Here is a 23,248-nt window from a genome sequence, read left to right as displayed (position 1 = left end):
TGCTAAATTTACAGCTGACGCTAACTGTGACAGCCCCTTTCATCATTTTCTATAATCTTGAGTGTACTTCATCTGAATTCTGTCAGTTACAGCTACTCCCTTGCTTATATCAGGCCCCTTGCCCTTTACATTTTAAAATTACTTTTGTATGTGTATTAGTGTTTTATCTGTATATGTCTTTTTACCACTTACATGCATGGTATATGAGGAGACCAGAAGGGAGCATCAAGTTCCTTGGAACCGAGTTGTAGATGGTTGTGAGCCTACATGTAGATGCTATGGAATTGAACTCAGGACCTCTGGAAGAGCAGCCAGTGCTCTTAACCACTGAGCCATCTCTCCAGCCCTAACCATTTGTCTTTATCAGACTTCCTTTTGTGTGGTTAGGGTCCCAGGGGTTGAAGTGAATGCCCTATGTCCAGGTGAGTACTACTGAGGGCTGCATTCCTAGTCTTTCCTGCCACCGTCATCCTTCTAGTACTTACCTGACGGAACTTTAGTTAAGTATGATTGTATGTTTCCACTTATTTAGCTATTGGAATAAAGATGCTATGCCAAATTAGAGTCAACTTACTGGTATTTTGTTATTTCTTTTGTAAGAAGGCAAGAGTGGTATGTGCATGTTATAGCTTGTGTGGAAGTCAGAAGACAAGTTGTCTGAATAGTTTTCCTCCTCCTGAGTGTGAAATTCAGGTTGTCAGACTTGGCAACAAACACCTTTGCCCACTAAGCCATCTTCCTGGCCACATGAAATAGGATCATGTAACAGTGGGTTCTGAGTATCTGCTGTGAACGGTTTCTTTACTTCACGCATCTAGAACAGGTCTGTAGTCTATAACACATTGAAACGTGTGTGTGTGTGTGAGAGAGAGAGAGACAGACAGACAGACAGACAGACAGACAGACAGGGTCTTACTTTCTAGTTCTGGCTGTCATTGGAAATCACTGTGTTTTCAGGCTGGCCTCAGTCTCAGCAAAGCTGTGCCTGCCTCTGCCACCCAGATGCTGAGATTAATTAAGCCTCGCTGTCTTAAAGGAAAGGCTTATCTGCCTTTTTTATGCAAACAAGAGCAGACTTTCTCCTTTCTATAAAACACCAGTAATTCTTTCTGCTTCCCTTCTCACTTGTGGTTGATCGCCTACTCACTGTATAGTGGACAAGACAGACATTGAGATAAGGTCCTAGCACTATGTGTATCCATCCATGTGTGGAAGCCTTGGTGGAATGGGCTAATCACCTTTGAGTAACAGTTGAGAGTGGATAAAGGTAGCAAAGGTCCGACAGCGAGGGCAGGGAGTGCAGCGAGGGCCACTGGGCTGCAGGCTGCCTCTCATAAGGAGTGTGTAGAGTAAGCAGGACCACTCAGAAGTAGTACTTGGGAAGATGAATTGTACTTTACAGTGATTGTATAGATGTGGAGGGGGAAAGCTTTTTATTATTCATGTATTCATTCATTCATTTGTGGTTTCTCTCGGTAGTCCTTCTGGCTGTCCTGGAACTCGCTCTGTAGACCAGGCTAGCCTTGAATTCAGAGATCCCCCTGCCTCTGCCTCCTTCCTGAGCACTAGGATTAAAAGTGTGCACCACAGTGCCCCTCTGATAGAGAGCTTTTTTTTACACTTTTAGGGGGAGAATATGTGTTGTTAAATACTTAACAATATTACAGAGCACACAGTGTTGCCACTTTAGTGTTAGTTGTCTCTTTTTGAAAAACACATATATTACTGGGTGATGCTAATCTGCAGCTGGTGTGTCCTTCCCACTAACCTAAGTGCGGCACCTCTCAGCCTGTCCTTAGCTTCAGTTGCTCAGTTACCTTTAGTCCCACCGCAACGTCCTAATCTCCGACCTGGAGACACACACATGGCCGCTCCACCTCAGATCTCACATGGCTCTTCTCCCTCCGCAGTATGGCCAAAACTCCTTTCCTCCCTCTCCTGTGTCTGCTACCTTGTCTACAAGGACCAGGGAAGCCCTGCCTATTCACTTCTTTTTCCTTCCTCTCTTGGGGACCACTGCATTTTAGTTAGGGTTGCCTGCATGATTGAGCAGGGGCAACTTACCAATGACCACACTGCCAAGAAGGGGACTCCCCCCACATGTAGCCATTAAGGGCCTATAGGTCCTCAGAGAGTAGTGGGGCCTTATGGAGAGCTGCCCACCCATGACTGAGTGCTGATAGGCAAAGTTTTGTGGAAATCTGGAGCACGTAGCCATTGATGGTGTGAATAAATGGGGACAATAGCCATATTGTTCCAGGAAGATAATGCATAGCATTGATGCCTGTGTCCCCCAGGCTTTGGAGGGGTGACATCCTATTTAGGGGCAAGGACTCCAGTCTCTGGGTCTTTACATTAGCTCTTGCAGCTGCAAATGGAAGGGTCTGTGACCAGGACTGAGAGCAGCCCTCAACTATGACTCTGAACATCCATTTTTGTTTTAGATGGGCTTTCATGTAAGGCCCGAACTCTCTTTGTGGTTGAGAATAATCCAGAGTTTCTGGTCTTGCTGTGTATCTCCCCAGTGCTGAGATTACAAGCGTACATAACCACACTCTATTTATATGGTATTGGGGATCAAACCCACAGCCTTCTGTGTGGTAGGCAAACACTGTCAACTGAGCTATGTCTCAGACCCTAGCTCATTTTCTTTCAGTAGAGGTAATAAAGCCATCAGGATATCTTTGTAGATCCATTTTTAAATCAGTGTAGACTTCTATACCCAGGGAGCTATCCATCCAAAGTGGATAGAGTAAAACTATATTCAGATGAACAGAAACCAAGAACATAAACAAGGAGTGGGACCAGCGACATGGGTCAGCAGTAAAAGTTCCCATCATGCAACTCTGATGGCCTGAGTCTACCTCTTGAACTGTGAAATGGCCAGCCAGGCATGGCGGCATGCAGTAAGACAGGAGATGGAGACAGGAGATGGACAAGAAGTTCATGGGCTTGCTAGCCTGAAGTGCTTGGCACAGCTATAGAAACAAGAGAGACCCTGACTAACACAGTGGGAGAGAGAAACAACTTCCTAGAGTTGTCCTTTGACCTCCACATGTACACCTTCTACACACACACTTTACACACAATGATGAAGAGAAAAGAAAAACATGGAAAGGCAGAGAAAGACAAGTTGTAGACATTAAATATGTGGCTGAGGCAGATCGGTGTGAGTTCGAGGCCAGCCTGGTCTACAGAGCAAGTTACAGGACAGCAAGAACTGCATGGACCTTGTGTCAAAAAAACAAAACAAAGCAAAATGAGAAGAGGAGGAGGAGGAGAATCGTAAAGCAAGTTGCAGTCAATATAATCAAACATGGCAAGAAAAAAAATTGCTAGGAGATACAGTTTAAGTGTCCTTTACCCTAAATGCTCAAGACCCAAAGTGTTTAAAATTGAAATTGTTTATTTAGATTTTGTAATACTTGCTTTTGCATAAGATACCTTGGACTTTGATCCAAGTATAACATGGACTTCATTGCTGTGGCACATTTAGCCTAAAGGGTAATGTGATAAGACTTTTAGTATGGCTGCACTGTGCTATCGCACACATACCATTACTTACATGTGGGACTGCTTCTTGTTCACTTTGGCACTCAGAAAGTTTTGGATTTTGGTGCATTTCAGTTTTCAAAATTCTGGGCTAGAGGTGCTCAGCCTGTACTTAATTAACCCCAAGTCAGTTGATCCCATAGCAAGCAAGTGGTGTATGATTATGTTTAATCCAAAGTAGTTGAGAAAGTATCCTACTGTAGAGAGCTGAATACTCCAGAGTAGAGTGAGGCTGTACCAAGACCAGATCAGGAGGCATATTTGATACGTAAGGGTCAGTAAGAGGAAACAAACCCTTAGAGAAGCACACACTGTAGACAGTTAGGCCAGAGTGAACACAGCCGAAGGAGAGTGTTCAGGCAGCAAACAGAAATGATGGAAAACATGTCACCATGACAACAAGGTTTGTTAACATCAGAAGACTGGATGGTTTTAAATGAGACGAGCCAACACTGAAAGGAAAAGTCTGAGCATGGTGTCCATCCAATTTTTTTTTTTAATCAGCTGATAAAGAACTGAAACCATGACCCCAGGGATCTGGTCTACTCAGCCCATTGACATTGAGATATGTAATTGTGTCATCTACAAATGTATTGGGCCACATCCACAACAACTCTGGGATGTGAGCAGATCTGGGCTGTGCTTTGGACACGTTAGAGCCCATGCATCCAAAACTTCCGCACCACGTTCTTTTCAAGTGTATGGTGACCGTTTGTCACAGAGACACAGTCTGTCCTAAGCCAGGTCTGCATACTGTTAGTGTCAGTCTGCGGTGCAGATCTGTCTATTACCGTAGATTTAACACAAGCATTAAAAAATAGGAAAACAGTACAGCTTTGTATTAAAATCCTGAAAATGTAGTCGGGAGATGGCTCAGAAGGAAAAGGGGTTTGTCACCAAGCCTGCTTCCCTGAGTCGGATCCCTCAGACCCACAAAATGGAGAGATCTGGTTTCCACAAGGTGTCCACACACTGCGTGTATGGAGGTCAGAAATTCCACCTTTCACACATGGGCCCCAGGGATAAACTCAAGTTCCCTGAAACAGCAGCCTTTTACAGCAAGCACTTTTACCACTGAGCCATCTTTCCACTGTAATCTTAAGAAGATTTGAAAAACAGGGAGTTGGGGATTTAGCTCAGTGGTAGAGCGCTTGCCTAGCGAGCGCAAGGCCTGGTCCCCAGCTCCGGAAAAAAAAAAAAAAGATTTGAAAAACAAAACAAGGAAACAAACAAAAAGCCAGTGTATGTGTAGGAAGGAGATGGCCTCCTGGCCATAGGACTGTAGTGCTTGGAGGTTTGTTTGTTTGACTTTGTTTTAGGTGTTTGACAGCCCCATACAGAGATAGATAGACAGTGTAAGAATGGCTGATTCTATATCAGAGTGTGCGGATTCTTTGTATAACAGTAGTGTTCCTATGCTTTGGTCAACATAAAGCATTTAAGCCATATCTCTCAAATGCAGGGTGTGCCCCTTAGTTAGGAAGACACCCAAGGAAAACACAATAAACACTGTATATTGTAGACTATAGCCAGCATTATAGCAAATGAGAGGAAATGGAGCATTTTCTCTGACTTCTGGAATGAGATGACGGTGTCCAATCTCTCCATTCTTACTCAATATATCAGTCTTAACTAAATAGAACATAATGTACAGTAGCTAAGTCATGAAACCAACAAGAAGAATACATAAAGAAATGTGGTAAGTATACACAGTGGACTTCCTTTCAGCCATAGAGAACAAAGTGTTTCATCTGTGGGTAAATGGTGCAGCTGGGAAGGTCACGCTACGGGAATCTAGGCAATATAAATGTATCTTTTCTTTGATCTGTACCGCCTACATTTTACATGCAAATATATATATACTTAAGAATATTTATCTTGGCTGCTCTGTTCTGCCAGAGTTCCTCCCCCCCAGGTTGTGTTTATTAATTTAAGTTTTATTTGTGATTGGCATTTATTAACTGCAAATTTTTACGGAGGACAGAATGGTGCTTCAGTCCCTCTCTATAATGTACAGTGATGGGATCAGGGCAGTTGACATTCATTCCTTGGAACGTTTATCTTTTCTTTGTGTGAGGAACATTCTGAATCCTCTCTGGTAGGAACTGACAATACATTGATTTGACCCACAGTTCTCCTGCTGTGCTGCCTTTAGCTGCCTTTAGCCGCCTTCAGCTGCCTTCTCCCCACCCTGCCTTTCACGCCCTTCTTCAGCCTTAGTGTTGGTCGTATGTTTTTACTTCTTGAAGTAAACACTTTTTGGGTCTGTGTAAAAACACTAGTGTATGTGGAGTGCAGTGTGAAGTCCAGTTACTCGGAGCAGTCAAGTCTTTTTATTATAGCAAATAAGAAAACACTAGGTGCCAGAGAGTCAGCAGAGGCCAGGCCCCTAATTAACTGCCCTGATTAGGAAAAACATTTAGTGATAAGGTTTGCTTTTGAGGATTGTTTTTATCCCTTGATACTTAAAATTAATTAGGAAATTGTATTTATTACATACTTATCTCTGTTTAGTATGATTAATAAATATACAAAAAGGCTGAGATGCCCACGTACAGTCTTGCATGAAGAGGAGAAGAACAGTCTGATGAGGGGATTTATTTCTTGTTAGGAATTTAGGGGGTGGTCAGCTGACATGCACTGAGCGCTGTCTGCATTGTCGATCTGTTACTTCAGAGCACTTACTGTCAGGTGGCTGCCAAGTTCAGAAATAGGCTAATTTTAGAATGCTATAAGTCAGGACAGTATTTAAGCATTTTAAAATCTGTTTCTATGTTTTAGAATTACATAATCTTTTTGGCTAAGCACATAATAATAGGAAACCCATTATTACTAGTAATGTCATATTTAGATGACATTTGCCATTGATTAACACAATGCCTAAAGTTAGATCTGCTCGATGCTTTTCGGATGTTAATTACTTAGTATTAATAGGCTGAGGTGCTTATAGCCATATGTACACTGACTGTACAGCTTGGCTGATTTTTTTTATTGGATATTTTATTTATTTACATTCCAAATGTTATCCCCTTTCCCAGTTTCCCCTCTGCAACCCCTTATCCCTCCCCACTCCCTCTGCTTCTATAAGGGTGCTTCCCCACCTAACCACCTACTCCCACTTCACTGCCCTGGCATTCCCCTACATTGGGGCATTCGGCCTTCACAGGACCCAGGGCCTCTCCTCCCATTGATGCCAGACAATGCCATCCTCTGCTACATGTGCAGCTGGAGCCATGGGTCCCTCCTTGTGTATGCTTTGGTTGGTGGTTTAGTCCCTCTGAACTCTGGAGGGTCTGGTTTGTTGATATTGTTGTTCTTCCTATGGGGTTGCAAACCCCTTCACCTCCTTCAAACCTTTTCCTAACTCCTCCATTTGAGTCCCCATACTCAGTCCAGTGGTTGGCTGCAAGCATCTGTATCTGTATTTGTCAGGCTCTGGTAGAGCCTCTCAGGAGACAGCTATATCAGGCTCCTGTCAGCAAGCACTTCTTGGCATCAGCAGTAGTATCTGGGTTGACGTCTGTATATGGGATGGATCCCCAGGTGGGGCAGTCTCTGGATGGCCTTTCCTTCAGTCTCTGTTTCACTCTTTGTCCCTCAGCTTGGCTAATTTTAAAAAAAAAAAAAAAGGAAATAAAAGAAATGTTAAACTTGTTTTGGTGGTGCACACTTTGTCATCCCAGCACTTTGGGAGCTGACAGTTTAAGGCCTGTCTACCCAGTATAGCCAGACTTCATTCAAGAGAGAGCAATGGGGGTTGGGGATTTGGCTCAGTGGTAGAGCGCTTGCTAGGCAAGCCCTGGGTTCGGTCCCCAGCTCTGAAAAAAAGAAAAGAGAGGGGGGGAGGGAGGGGGAGGGAGGGAGAGCGCGCGCTCGAGAGCAATGTGTAGCACTGGCCATGTTTGTTACGCTCAGCATCTAAGTAAGGACAGTGGGCAGTGGGTTGCTGTTTCCCATTTTCATACCTAGTTTCTAGATGAGTGCTTTCCAACCTGAGGGTCATGACCCCTGTTTTAAGGGTCACATCAGATATTTACATTACGATTCATAACAGCAAAATTACAGTTAGGAAGTAGCAACGAAATAATGTTGTGGGTGGGAGTCACCACAACATGAGAGGCTATGTTAAAAGGTCTAAAAGGTCGCAACATCAGAAAGGTTGCAAACCACTATCCTAGATCAACTCTGTTATTTGAAATTATGGTTAGGGTTTTCTTGGGATTTTTCTCTTACTTACGGCAATTAGTTTTCTAGTGTTGTTGGGTAAATAAAAGAGAAGTCTAAACATGAGTCTTCAGAAGCTAAGAAGCAGCTTTCTTATCAGCTGCTTTACTTTCAGGAGACTAGGACTAGACTGCATTGACAGTATTAGAAGTAGATCGCCCACAGCTTTGTGAGAGAAACTCAGGACGAAGTCTTCCTTTTCATTCATTCAGATATTCATTCTTGAATAGACCATATCTTTCTCTGTAGCCTGTGTTTGCCTTGAGCTTAGTTCTCTAGTCTCAGCCTCCCGAATGCTATGTCCCACCATGTCTGGATCTAGCCTACAATTTAAAGTGAAGGGAGGAAGGAAGCAAGCATTAACTGTGGTTTTAGAGTTTTAATTCTCATGACTTTTCATTTTAGGCAAAGAAAAGCATTGTATATCACAAAGATGGGTTTTGAATATTGCTTCCCAGCGAAGTTGCCCAAAGTTACTTTTTTTCTTCCTCTGTTTTCCTTTTTCTTTTCTGAGACAGGCTTTCTCTCTGTAGCCCCGTCTGCCCTGGAACTTGCCAACTGGCTAGCCTCAGACTCACACAAGATCATCCTGTCTCCCTTCCCAAGTGCTGGCATTGAAGGTGTTGATCCCTGCTGCCTGGCTAAAGTCACTTCTTCCTTGAGGGTCTTTAGGCCACAGTTCCTTTGCCCGTCCAGTTGAACCTAACACTGGCATGTTTTCATGCTGTTGTCTAGCCTGTGTGTAATAATCTGGTTTTCACTGCATGGCTTGTGATTTGTCTCAGATAGTTTTCTATAGAATGTCATTTTCTTGGGCAGTGCTTAGGCTCCCAGCCCGATGATGAATGTTTTTTTTCTAACCTCCTGTATGGAGTAGAAATCAGTCTTAGTGCTTCCAAAGTTAGGAGTAAAATTACTGGGAGTGCGGTTACTAATCCATGTGTTGAGCTCAGTAATTCTGATTTCATCTTCGCCCGAGTTCAGTTTAAGAATCTTTCATTTGGTGTGTATGGCCTAGTTGTTGAATTATAACTATAATTAGTATATAGGTGTAATAACAATATACTCCCAGCCTCTTTATTTTATGTTAATAGCTAACATATTCTTGAATTACTGCACTGTGTCAGATTTCATTCTCAAATCACCACTAATTTTCATAAGTTGTCCACTTGATGTTTGGTTCTGAAATATTCTTTAATGGTTCCTTTTTACTGATGAAAATATCAACTCTGGAGGTTTATATAAACCTGCAGTTTCTTAGCTAAGTCCTGAGGCCAGCTTTCAGCCTAGCTCTTAGCTGTAGAACCGATAGTCTCACATACTGTTTTATGGCTGCTGTAATGCCAGCACTTGAAGCTGAGGCAAGTGGCTCGCCATGAGATTGGGCCAGCCTGGGTTATGCAGTGAGACCCTATCTCAAAAAAAAATTAAAGTTACAGAGTATAAATTTCGCTTGTCAAGTATGTTTTACTAAGACTGTGTGAACTTTGTCAGAGGTGGGATTTTTCTTTTCAGAGCGGGGTGGGAAACAGGAGCTCACAGCTTAGGCTGATCTCGAACTCATTATGTAGCCAAAGTACCCTTGAACTCTCAATCCTGCTTCTGCCTCCTGAGTACTGGTGCTCTCAGCTTGTGCTACCACACCTAGGTCACAACGAGGTCTGCCCTAGGGTTTTCATTGAGTTCATTATTTTAAAGTTTACTTACACTACAGTTGGTAATAAAGTTTCTTGACTATTTAAAATTTTCCCACTCATTATAATAAAGAACTAAATAAGTAATAACAATGGGGCTGTAGTGTATAGAAGAATGCACGTGGCAGCTTTTGAAATTGAAGAAGGATTAGAGGTTAGAGTCGAACCCAAGAGAAAGGCAGAAGCCAAAAAACTGCACATTTTCTTTTCTCTTGAGACCTTTGGAAGACCACTGATTGGCCAGGTAATGTAGTGGTGGCACTCAGAAGGCAGATCTCTGTGAGTCCCCGTCCAGCTTGGTCTGTAGAGTGGTTCTAGGACAGCTAGGGCCACACTGTCTCAGACCACTGATAGGCTTTTAAAGTGACCAGTCTCCCTTCTGTCAACAGTCTCTTGCTGTGCTGTGGAGTTAGAAGAGGAAAGGCATCCTGGCAGGACTACTGCTGTTAGGGTTTCAAAGTGAAATGTTTTCCAGAGGCTTACTGAGTCACTGAGAGCTGATAAAGTTATTAAGACTCAGACCTAGTCAGTGGATTACCCTTTGATGGATTCATATAATGATGGCATTATGGGGAGATAGTAAAAAGTTAAAATAGTGCCTAGTTGTGGGAACAGGATCCCAGGGGTTGTAGTACCCGGACGGCTATAGCTTCTCCATTCTTTCCTGCTTTTCTCTGCTTCCTGGCCAGTATGAGGTGAGCAGTTCTGTTTCAACAGGCCTTGTGCTTAATTTATCCTGTCTCTCTGTCTCTGTCTGTCTGTCTGTCTCTGTCTCTGCCTGTCTCTGTCTCTGTCTCTGTCTCTCTCTCTGTGTGTGTGTGTGTGTGTGTGTGTGTGTGTGTGTGTGTAGGGAGGCACATGGATTTGGGCATGCATGTGCTATGCACATATGTGGAGGTCAAACCTAGACTCAGTTCTCTGATTTTTTTTTTTTTATACTCTAGTTTCTAGGGGTTGAGATCCATGTGTCCAGTTTCTGTGTTGTTCTAGTTTGCATTTCTGTCAGTGATAAAATACTCTGACCAGAAGCAACTGAGAGGAGAAAGGGTTTTAACTGGTTTACACTTCTAGGTCACAATCCATTGTTTAGAAAATCAGGATAGACGCAGAAACCATGGGGAAGCACTGTTCCTCGCTCTGTGTTTCAGCTTGGCTGTCCAGGCCGCATGTGTAAGGCCGCCTGTCCACCCACAATTGTCTGGCCCCCACATCCATTGACAGTTAAGACAATCACAGACATGCCCACAGGCCAATTGATGGAGGCAGTTCTTCAGTTAAAGTTACCTAGGTATGTCAACGTGCTAAAAACTAGTGGGAACACATGGCATGCACTTTTGCCATTAAGCCACCACTGCCTTGGACCTGTTTCCTACCTGTTTTACATATACAGTGCCAGTGGAGCCAGCCACATGGAAACCTGTGAAAGTGTAAGCCAAGCAAATCCTTCTTTTAAATTATCTAGTTCAGATATTAGTTGCAACAAGAGAAAGGTGACCAACACAGCTAGTTAAAAGGACATTACATCACCCTCCATCCCAGGAAATGTCTTTTCAACTAGAGTGATTACAATGGGAAGTTTAGAGGAATCAGTAGGATCTGTTAATTGAGAAAAAAAGGAAGAGACAGGGAAGGTTGTACAGGTCTCTGGCTTGGACAGCTAAGTGAATAGTAGCAACATTTTAATCTACACTGTGGTTGACGATCTTCAGTTTACTATGAGGTGCTATGTATTTGAGATCCTAAATATCAGAAATGTTAGAAGTGAGGAGATGATCCAGTGGTTAAAAGGCACTGACTGCCCTTGGAGAGGACCCAGGTTCAATTCCCAACATATACACTGTGGCTCTCAACCACCTGTAACTTTAGTTCCAGGAGATCTGACACCTACTTCTGGCCTCTTTGAGCACTAGGCTCACAGCAAACATGTATGTATACAGGCAAATATTCAACACATAGATAAGTAAGTCTAAAATGAAAAAGAGATATGTTGAATAGACAAAGGAGAGGTGAGGGTCTGGGGATCAAATTTGAGCATAATTAAAGCCATGACCATAGATGAGCTCCCCTCTTGCCAAAGAAAATAGAAGGAGAAAGGCTGAAGGCGCAGGGGCAGTATCCAGAAGGAAAGCATTTGCATTCAGAAGGAGGACTGGCTGGAAAAACAGGGCTTGCTGAGTGATGGTAGGAGAGGCTGCAAGGAGGAAATCGAAGGGAGACTTGTTTGAGTTAATAGCTCTATGGTGATTTGCAATAACTGTCCTGAGCCTGGTGTGGTGGTACCTGCCATGTTACTAGCACTTGGAAGGTTGAGAGAAAAGGATGGTGAATTTAAGACCAGCATGGGGCTAAATAGCAAGCTTCCAGCCAGCCTGGCCTACATATCAAGATGCTGTCGTAGATGACAAAACTGTACACCAGAACAGAACCATTTTGATAGGATGGTGGTTAAACCTAGTTTACAATAAAGTTTAAACATGAAGAATCAGATTATGTCAAGCTATAGAGCAGTAGGGTATGCATGAAATGTAGGTTCTTGCAATGCTCACACGTACTTCAAAGAGAAAGGAAGTTCTGTTAGCTCACCACTTGGAGGCTGAAAGTCAAGATGATGTAGCTCTGTTAACTTGGCCACTGGTGAGGACTCTCACCACTCCACGTTATCAGGTAGCATCATGGCAGAATTCAAGTGATCTGAAGGTAAAATGGGAGGCCAGAGTGTCCATTTAGTTTCCTTGCAAGAAGCAATCATAGAGTCCTTTTGAGAGTGTTGTTCTTGATGATATAATCACTTTATGCTAGGCGCCATTTCCTAAAGATTCCCTGCCTCCCAGCGCCATTATATTGAGGGCCAAGCTCCTAACACAGGAGGTTTTGTGGGATACACTCAGACTGTAGCATGTGGCTCTCTATCTGTTAGAGGATTTGAACATCCTTACTCATAGGCTGCGGATGGTCTGCAGTATCAGGTCCAGGGTGAACCATTACACAGGACTAAAACTCCAGAGCCCTCAGGCCTTAGGAATGTAGTGCTGTGGAACATACTGAGATTATTTTTTCCTCAAGTGTTATGCTTTCCTAGATGGCTTTAAAAAAAAAAAAAAAACCACATACTTACTACTCTTCATTTAAATGTTTATGCCAGTCTTAAAATCATTTATATAGTTTATATATAGATAGGCTTCTTTTTCCAGGAGAGGCTCTCAGACCCTCCAAGGGAAAAGCATTAAAGAAATTTTCTCCAAAAGAAATTTCATTAAATTGTTTCAGTTTTCATAGAAAAGATGTACCAGTCATTTTATGTCCACTTCTACTCAGCAGTAGCAAACAGCAAGGTTCCCAATCAGGGACATCAGCTCTACTGCTTTCTAAGACGGCATGTGGAATAGCTAGCAAGTCATTCAGCAAGGCTCAGGCACACAGCTACATAGGAAAGGGAAATGCAAGAGTCAATTTAAAAAATTGTGCAAATGAATGATTTCATTAACATAGTAGAAAGATACACCTTGTACACACATGCATGGGAGGATATTGGGAAGGAGAGCCTTTTTTAACAGTTCACTGTTAAAAAACATACTGTTCCTGTGTGGTGGGGAAAGCATTTAAGATGATTCTGGCCCCGCTGTTCACAGACATCTTTTATTGGTTTGGTATAGGCTATCTAAATTGGAGGTAATGTTTCCTTCCCCACAGCTAAGAAATCTCTAGGGAGTAAAAGGATGAGAGCAGTCATGTGTCCGGTTGACAGTCAAATTCTTTCCACAGATGACACAAAAAACTTGGGTTTAAGTTAAGGGAAGATCTAACCCTCACTTTTGTTTGGCAGTTGTAGGCGTGCATTTCCCTCAGGACTGCCTGTGTGCTGTGGAGTGCACACCACAAATGACTTCCCAACCTCAAACCTTATGTAGGAAACTTTGTCCCAGCACTTGGTGTCAGTAAATTCTCTTTTAAGAGATACTTAGGATCTAGATTTCACATACTCCCCAAGTGCTTTTGAAGGAAGTACGAGCCATTCTAACCCTGATGACTGGAGTTGAGCTCCTACAACCCACAGGGTGGTATGAGAAACTGATTCGCTCAGATTGTCCTCTCACCTCCGCACATTTAGTGACACATGCATGTTTACCTCGAATGTACAGAAAAGTAAAAGTAATTTAAAATTAAAAAGAACAAAACAAAGACCTAAGAATAATGGCCATACCCAGGCTAGCAAGCTGTCTGAATCCATTTGCTGTTTGCTGTCAAGACTGAGCGTGTCAGTTCAAACCCTGGGACCTCCATGGTAGAAGGAGAGAGCCAAGTCCCACAAGCTGTCTTTTGACCACTAAATGTGTGCCGTGGTGTGCACTGCACGTAATTAAGGAATAATTCAAATCTCCTGGTGATAAGTTAATTTTAAAAATCTGTACCTAAGAATTGTGTTGGATTGCATCAGTGCTTCCTGCCTTTATTTAGTACATGGCAGACTTTTTGTTTATGTTAAGGATTTCTTTTGGCAAAATAGTCCATGACTTTACAATGTTTTGTTTTAAATTTTTAAATCACATACTAGGTGAAAAACCATTTCGCTGCGATGAGTGTGGAATGAGATTCATACAGAAATATCACATGGAAAGGCACAAAAGAACTCACAGTGGGGAGAAGCCTTACCAGTGTGAATACTGCTTACAGGTAAGTGAGGCAGTCTGGCTCTCCCGCCTTACCTACAGTGCGACATCACTGGCAAGTTAGGCACCAGTTAGTAGTAGAACCATTGAACATTTTAAGCTCCAATTAGATTTATAGTAGAAACTTGATCAGTGAGTTAGTTTGGAATTATTTATATTGTTATTAATTATTTTGTTTCTTTTCTTCTCTTCCTTGTTGACCAAAAAAACCAAACAAATAAACATACAAACAACAACAAAATACCACTTCCAACCTCTGACTTCAACAGTATTTTTCCAGAACAGATCGTGTATTGAAACATAAACGTATGTGCCATGAAAATCACGACAAAAAACTAAACAGATGTGCCATCAAAGGTGGCCTTCTGACATCAGAGGAAGATTCTGGCTTTTCTACGTCACCAAAAGATAATTCACTGCCAAAAAAGAAAAGGCAAAAACCTGAGAAGAAATCGTCCGGGATGGACAAGGAGAGTGTCCTGGACAAATCTGACACGAAGAAAGACAGAAACGATTACCTGCCCCTCTACTCGTCCAGCACTAAAGTGAAGGACGAGTACATGGTGGCGGAGTACGCTGTTGAAATGCCCCATTCCTCAGTAGGAGGGTCCCATTTAGAAGACGCTTCTGGAGAGATACACCCACCCAAGTTGGTTCTCAAAAAAATCAATAGTAAGAGAAGTCTGAAACAGCCCCTGGAGCAAAGTCAAACCATTTCACCCCTATCCACTTACGAAGACAGCAAAGTTTCCAAGTATGCATTTGAGCTTGTGGATAAGCAGGCATTACTAGACTCGGAAGGCAGTGCTGACATCGATCAAGTGGATAACTTGCAGGAGGGGCCCAGCAAACCCGTGCACAGCAGTACTAATTACGACGACGCCATGCAGTTCCTGAAGAAGAAGCGGTATCTCCAGGCTGCAAGTAACAACAGCAGGGAGTACGCACTGAATGTGGGCACCATAGCTTCTCAGCCTTCTGTGACACAAGCAGCCGTGGCCAGCGTCATTGATGAAAACACCACAGCATCCATACTGGATTCCCAGGCACTGAACGTGGAGATTAAGAGCAATCATGACAAAAATGTTATTCCAGATGAGGTCCTGCAGACTCTGCTGGATCATTATTCCCACAAAGCTAATGGACAGCATGAGATTTCCTTCAGCGTTGCAGATACCGAAGTGACTTCTAGCATATCAATCAATTCTTCCGATGTACCCGAGGTCACCCAGTCAGAGAATGTTGGATCAAGCTCCCAAGCATCCTCCTCAGATAAAGCTAACATGTTGCAGGAGTACTCCAAGTTTCTGCAGCAGGCTTTGGACAGAACTAGCCAAAACGATGCCTATTTGAACAGCCCGAGCCTTAACTTTGTGACTGACAACCAGACCCTTCCAAATCCGCCAGCATTCTCTTCCATAGACAAGCAAGTCTATGCGGCCATGCCCATCAATAGCTTTCGATCAGGAATGAATTCTCCACTAAGAACAACTCCAGATAAGTCCCACTTTGGACTAATAGTCGGTGACTCACAGCACCCATTTCCCTTTTCAGGTGACGAGACAAACCACGCCTCTGCCACGTCAACAGCAGACTTTTTGGATCAAGTAACTTCTCAGAAGAAAGCTGAGGCACAGCCTGTCCACCAGGCTTACCAAATGAGCTCCTTTGAACAGCCCTTCCGTGCTCCATACCATGGATCCAGAGCTGGAATAGCAACTCAATTTAGCACTGCCAATGGACAGGTGAACCTTCGGGGACCAGGGACAAGTGCTGAATTTTCAGAATTCCCCTTGGTGAATGTAAATGATAATAGAGCTGGGATGACATCTTCACCAGATGCCACAACTGGCCAGACTTTTGGCTAAAAAAAAAAAAAAAAAAAAAAAAAAAAAATGTGTAAATAATACTGGCACTTTAGAACAGATTAATCGAGAGTGGGGTTACTCTGTAAAATGGAGTGCTGTACAGATCTAAGAGCAGTGCGTTCATAACAAGCTGATAAGAATAGCAAGATAATCCAGTAACTGCATTTCGTTTGGTTAGTCCGCATTCCTTGAACTGCCTTACGTGTCATCACCGTTAGAGAAGCGATGCATTACCTGTTTTAGATCAGGATCTTGCTATTCACCCACACCAAGATAAAAGAAAAAAAGACTTTCGCACAATTGTTTCCTAACTGATAACATTGTACATTTTTAGGAGCGTAGTAATTGTGTGAAAGCTCCTCATACTGTTTCTGAGTTTTTCAGCAGAGTATTGCACTTCAGCAGGGAATCCGAGGAGACGTCACAGACAGTGAACTTAAAGTTTCAATGTCAAGAGATTATGGCTTAAATAAGTAGTTTGTCCTAGAGGGGGTAATAAAAAGAAACCACCTTTAAAAATGATATGCCATATACCCTTGGTTTTCATTTTGCATTATATTGACATGTTTTTTTTTTTGAAGAAAAAAGTAATAAATCTGATAGTCTAAGACTCCACTATTTAAAAGCCTAATTACTTTTAAAGTATGCATACTTTCAAAACTTTTACCAAAACACACAGCTGTTGAAGCATTCACTTCTCTGTGGAAGTGTGCATATTGGTGTCATTTCTTTGTACAGGTAAACGTAGATATTTTTTATGATTTTTCATGTGCAAGTATCAAGGTTTGAAGTTTTAGTAAAAAAGAAATATTCTGTAGATTACATTCCCAAGAAAATAATGCTTACACAAAATGTATATTCCACGTTTTAAAGCTGAAATGTATTTTATTTTACACACTTCAGTTGACATAGAGCACTTAGAATTAATCTGGTATTTTTGATTTCTCAAAGTTAAAATCATAGATTTTTTTTTTTTTTTTTAGGTTTGGTATGGTTGTGTCATAATCATCTCTTAATTGACAATTTTGCTTTTTGGCAATAAAAGAAAGTTGGGATATCTTCGGACTGTAAAACCTGGTTTAATTCTTCTCTTTCTGGACTCTTGATAGATTGGATAATTCAACAGTATCCCAAGAAACTAAAGAAATGGGCATTTAATTGCTTACTTAAGTTACATTTAAGTGAATACCGCTCATGACAGATTTACAAAGCGGAAGTGCTTACTGACTCCAGTAACTGCAATTTCTTTTCCAGCTAGATGAGTGATGGGAAATTTTTTGTTGCATTTCAAAATCTAAATAAACTACAGACTTTATCCTTATACCACGAATGTTTTTTTTATATATGTATACTTTGTCTTAAAACAATACAGCATGTTACAATAAATAATGCTTTTATATATACACACACTTTTATGAAGAATGATGGTTTGAGTTACACATTGGACAGTTTTAATTTTTGGAGACTAACCTTCGTTACATCGACTCTACATCTCTTTAATTTGTTCCACCTTTTTGGGTTTCATACTTTGCATTTCGGCCATCTTTATCACAACGCACCATTGGTGATCTGAAAGCAGTGCCCTTGGGAGAGGACCCTCTTGCGAACTTCCATTTTGACTTTGCTGTTGGCCCTGTAGATCCGCGTGCTTTGTTTCAGTATTGAGTATTTTATCCACTTAAATTATTTTTCTTTTATTTAATGTTATCCCAAGACTGTTCTCATAAAGAAGGGAACAAAGAAATATCCTCCCCCAGTATCCTTCACTTACACTCATTTATTTTTTAAAATGTTGGTATTTTTATGACAAGGAATATAAGTTACGTTTAATGTGGTATCCTCTTCGCTTTGTTATAAGCCTTTGCTTGAAATCATCGTTTTCCCATTTGACAGCTTTGCTGTCAGATCTTCAAGAACTTTAGACTTCTTTGAAGTAAATATTTTAAGTTCTGCCATTATCGATCTGAAGACTGACGTGTGTCTGTGGTGCATCAGATAACCACAGGGCCGCTTCATCAGATGAGGTGTGATGGGACCGTGTGTACCCCAGACGGGTGCTTGTATTCTCTCATAGTACTTTAGATAAGAGCAGACATTTATTTCCTAAGTTGAGCCTGATTAAAAACACGGTGTGGTTCCACTGAGCACTTGACACATTTCCTGCACAGTGTAAGGGTCTGTCTCTAACATCACCAGCACAGTTTTAAGAATGTGATGGTTGCCGGGCAGTACAGGTCAGCTTAGGAAGAGAAGCCTTCAAAAACGGAAGTTCTGTAAACAGAATTCCAGGTGTTGCATTCCTGTCTTAAACACGTTTCTTTAAATCCACACGACAGCACGGCGGCGGCAGACTTTTCTACTGGGTTGTCAGCGTCTGAGGTGACTGACAGCCAGCTAACTTCCTGACTCACCAGTTCAGTGTAGTCATCACTTACTGTGAAATCGCAGAGGCCCGCCAGGCTCAGCTTGTCTCTTCTTCCTCCGAGAAGCATCATCTCCACATGCTGGGCTTCCCTGTGTGGGCTTAGAAAGCTTTCCTGCCTGATACCCTTGTCAGTTCACACTTCTCATTCCTTGAAGTGAACAAATTCTTCTCGAAGTGTATGTAGCTCTAACACCCTCAGCTTCTGCTCACCAGGAGCCCGTTAGGCTGCGCCTGCTAGACAAGGCGGGAGCCCTCCAACATCAGAGAGCGTTGTTGCTGTTTTGAGCGTCAGTTCTTACCGCACACGTATTCCGTGGGGTTTGGAATAGCTGAGTAGTTCCTATGGGGGTTTTTTTGTTTGTTCGTTTTTTGTGGATCTACAGTGTGCATGTGCTACCTAGTCAGGTAGGAACCCACCATCTTAGCTCTGACTCAGGGTGCCAGCAGTGGGTCATTTTATCTCTGATGAGGTAGAAGGGGCCTTGTGCTCGCGGCAAGCTTTCATTCCCACAGATGAGGGACACTTGCAAAGTGCCAGCAAGGTTAGATCTTTGCCACTTCTTTGATTATTTTTTTATTAATTTGGGCTTTTAAAGGGCTGTTAAAAAAAAAAAAAAAAAAAAAAGAGGCCGGGAACCTTTGAGTAGGCACGCTGCGTACCGAGCTCCCTAGAACCTTTAACTAGAGTTCATCCTGGTTCAGTGTATGTACTTGAAGAAGCACTATTATAATCAATGAGAATCTATTCGAGTCTGCCATTTAATTTAAACCTTTTCTGTTGCAGATTGCTTTATTTCAGGGAAATGATTTTCCAGTTTTTGCTACATTCTGCAAATAAAAACCGTGTGTTTCCTTTCTTCCACCTAAACTTTGGTAGGAAACAGACTAAAGCAGACAAACATTTCTTGTTGTGCTTGTTGCTTTCTTTAATCCAATGGATAAAAAAAAAAAAAAGTAAAACTCTGTAAACATTATTTTATTTTTTTATGCAATACCATGCTGTAAATACGGTTCATCGAGTAAGGATGCGCCTAAGATTGAACCTTTGATTCTGCACAGTTAGAGTTTATATATAAACGTGTCTTGACAATCAAGGACTTGACGTGAGTCTTCCTTTGTGATGTTTATCAATGTCGTGCATTCCATTTGTCTGAAGTGAGTACCAATGTGCTGATTTGTATGGTCTGAAAGTATGTAATGTTTTTACAGCTTGTTTTTAAGACTGTAAATATGTACAAACCAGTCACAGTCCCGCTCTACGTTAGGAGGCGTGTGATGTTGTCCTGTATGTAAGCAATAATACATGGCAGTGCTAACTTTACAAGTAGCATCAGGAACGTTCTAGAGAAACATTTCAGAGTTGTTAGTTATCCTTGATTCACTTAATGATGATTACCTTTAATCAGTTTTTATAAGCAAACTCCACCGTTCCTCCTGTTGGAACGTAACACTGTTTACACAGCATACTCGATGTTGCAGGGGAGACAGGCTAGATCTGGCTTCGTCTGTCCTCACTCTCACTAAGCATTGAATGGCCTTACCACTCTTGTGCAAAGGTGGAGGAAGACCGCAGGACTTAGTGCCCATCACACTGAAGGAAGGGGTGTGTTTTTGTTTTGTTTTCCTGCTTCTGTAACTGCTACCTAACTCTGTGGTTCGCTTTGGGTTTTCACATGTGTCTCTGTTCTAGATTCAAGCCCGTTAGTGTTGAGGTCACTTCAGTTCAGTTGTGAGGTAGGTAGATCTCTTCATATTTCATAGCTACATTTCAACGACTCTAAACTTTCTACTTTGATTTTTAGATACTTATTTTTCAAGCTTGATTTCTCAGCTGACCAGATGAATTTACTCAACTTCAATACAAAGAAAGACAAACTTATAGCTTGAAGTGAGTAGATATTTACTGTACAGAGCAGCTCTCTGAACACCCATCACTGCTTTAGAAACAAAGCCGCCAATTTATAAATGATTATGACCTACATTTTATAGGGAAAATGTTTTTAATGCTAGTCATTTATATAATGTGCTTTGAAGGATTTGCTAGCCCACTCCTGTCACTTTTAGTACACTGGGACCTTTTCTATGTAATGTTTGCCTTTTATTATTGTAGCAAAGCACTTCAGTAGAAAGAATTTTGCAACAATATGGGGGAAATTTTTCATTGTCGGGTTTGAATTATACTGGATTTTATCTGTCTAGTCTTACTTGTCTTTATTTTAATGCTGTCTGGAAGGGACCTTGGTACCCAAATAAAGCAGGTTAACCTCATTGCTTCAAGGGCATACTGTGTAGTGCTGAGTTTCACCTGGGAATCTGATGACTTTGAAAAGAAAAACACGTTTATAAAAATTGTACAGACGAAATTAAATGTATGACGGAAATCCCGACGGTGGAGCGCGTTGGATTTTCTGAGACATAGTGTTATTTTCCTGGAGTCCCTTATGCCTTCTTTGTATTCCAACCAATAAAAGAAAACCTTGTTGTTGAAAGCGGTAGGCTGCTAGGATATTCTGATTATTCAGTATTGCTTTCCCTGTCCTGGTCTCTGGCCCCTCTCAATCGCTGTAAACTTTTGTTTCCTACTTCCTATTGCTAATTAAACATGTACATAATGGAGAGGCTGTGTATAGAACTGAATGAATTGGGTTGCTGTGCTTGAATGGGTAGCTACATGGAAATATTGGATGGATATGGAGAATTCCTAAGATGCCAGAGTAAATTTACGTGGGAAGGGGTGTCTTCTCCTGGGAAGGCCGCAGCAGATGGTCCCTGCACCCCAAGGGGGTCAGCGGAAGAATCAGCTGCAAACTGCGTGTCAGGCACGCGGGGCCTCCCTTCCCTTCCCTTACAATACGAGCACTAAAGTTCAGAAGTCTACTCAGGTGAAATTCTTTGCAGTGAAACTTAACCACATTGAAATTTTCACTGCTAAATGCTATATTTGTGATATTTTTAAATACAAACTTTTACACTGCAGTCAGCAGCCTAATGATTGAAATTTAGCCAAGATATTTTAAAATAATAGTTATCCTCCATGTATAATTGTTTTTAAACAATTGGGAGGATTTTCTGTTGAAAAATTTTTTTATCATTGTTTTAAAAAAAAAAAAAACAAACCATCTTGCTTGAGCCCCCATTTTATACCACGAGTGAGTCACTGAGCCATTCAGATGCAGTGACGGCGTGTTTCATCCCTGGTCACGGGACATGAACTGACATTACACGGTTTAATGAGTTCATAGCTTTCGGCACAGTCGTCACAGTTCACCTCGCCTCTTGGAGTTTATAATACTGTTTTGTGTATTGTGATACTAAAGGAAGTTGTTTTACTTTATTTTAAATTGAATTATTAGATTAACTTATATTTGCAAATTCTGCATTTTAAATGTGGACACTTGGCTGTTTGAAAATAAAATACAGAATACAAGTTTTATGAATAATTTTCTAGCTGAATTTTTCACAGTACTTTGAACCAAATAACTACTGGTAAATATGCAAAAAAAAAAAATGTGGTACCTAGTTATTCTGGAGGAAAGGGTGTCCGTGTGGGATTAATATCCCATAGGGTGAGTAAATATCAGGGCCTTCACTGTAGATTGCTGTGAGATGTTACTAGTTCCAAGATCAAGTCAGCTGTTAACTGTCATTAACTATTTCAGACTTGAACCGTGTTGAAGCATAAGGCTAAGAATATATACTGCTTTTCCTTTACAGATAAGATTCCATTAACTTCCATCCGTAGCATACATGGTTTGTTTGGGGTTCCCCCCCCACCCCCTCCGTTAGTGTAGATAGACCTGTTTTCATCCACCAGCCACCTTGCCAGGACCTTGTCTTCTGACAGTGGGATGCGTTGTAAAAAAGCAGTTTGCAGTTAAGAGTGCTGCCTCCGTTCTCGGGACAAATGTCAATTAATTGGCCCTTGCAGAAGTCAGTGCTCAGACCCTGGCTCATTGGCACGGTGCTGTGACCAACTGTACACAATGGTACCACTGATGGTCTACTACTACTCATTTCCTGGATCCCGGTTCTTGAGTGATTTGGCTTGGTGGGAAGAGGGATGGGGAGACATTCTACCTGACACTTCTCCCACCTTCTGAAGATTCTATGAAAAAATAAAATTGAAGTCACTTGAATTAATGTGTTGTCACTGAGTCTTACTTGACAATTTATCGCTCACAAAAATGATTTTTTTTTCCGATCGGTGTCCTGATAGACCACACTTCCCAGCTGTTCAGTCCCCCAATTTTCTGAATCTGATGGATATTAGGATAAACAACATCCACTTCCCAGATCAAGAATCAGTGGAGGCCAAAGTGAAAATGGGAATCATCCCCCATCCCTCCCCAGCCCCCTCCTCCCTAGCCCGGTCATTTTAAGACAGATCGGGCAATCAGAACAAAACCATTTATCCATAGACTTAGGCATGCCTATGGGTAAAGGCTGGGGTGAGAAAAAAAAGACTCCGAGTAAGAATGGCATTTTCCAATGCCTGGGGAAAGGCAGGTTAAAACAGCCTCCTCGCCTTGTGAAGTGCGGTGAGTGCATTTGATCCTTTGCCTGTTTGCTCACACGAATGAGCTTAAAGTTGTAACCTTACTGTTCCTACTTTTCATGTCCTTAAAGCTGAAACAGATACTCCTGCTGTGTGGGGAAGGGAGTCTAGGGGAGAGCATTCCCTGGGCTAGGACTTGGCGTTTCCTGATGACTTGGATCTTCACTGACTGGGGCTCAGCCTTCGCCCTGCACTCAGCACTGATCACCTACTTACCAGACACTGTGCTAAGTGCAGATAGTACATGGCTGAAGCTACCAGTA

The 23,248-nt window shown here is 41.9% G+C and overlaps 1 protein-coding gene across 6 annotated transcripts in view; it reads left to right on the top strand.

Moving 5' to 3' along the window:
• Zfp148 (zinc finger protein 148) overlaps positions 1-22,570 on the top strand; it is a 113,200-nt gene extending 90,630 nt beyond the window's left edge. For 5 of the 6 annotated variants that reach the window (XM_087576835.1, XM_087576839.1, XM_087576837.1 and 2 more), the window contains exons 8-9: positions 14,023-14,141; positions 14,407-22,570. In XM_087576835.1, coding sequence (XP_087432961.1) covers positions 14,023-14,141; positions 14,407-16,005 — 1,718 coding nt within the window. In that variant the 3' untranslated portion in view covers positions 16,006-22,570. 6 annotated transcript variants of the gene reach the window in all.
• The last annotated feature ends 678 nt before the right edge of the window (positions 22,571-23,248 follow it).

The sequence above is a fragment of the Rattus norvegicus genome, chromosome 11, assembly GCF_021556685.1.
Source record: "Rattus norvegicus strain SHRSP/BbbUtx chromosome 11, alternate assembly SHRSP_T2T, whole genome shotgun sequence".
NCBI lineage: Eukaryota > Metazoa > Chordata > Mammalia > Rodentia > Muridae > Rattus > Rattus norvegicus.
The sequence above is the reverse complement of the archived record's forward strand: the minus strand, read 5'-3'. Positions and strand labels throughout refer to the sequence as shown.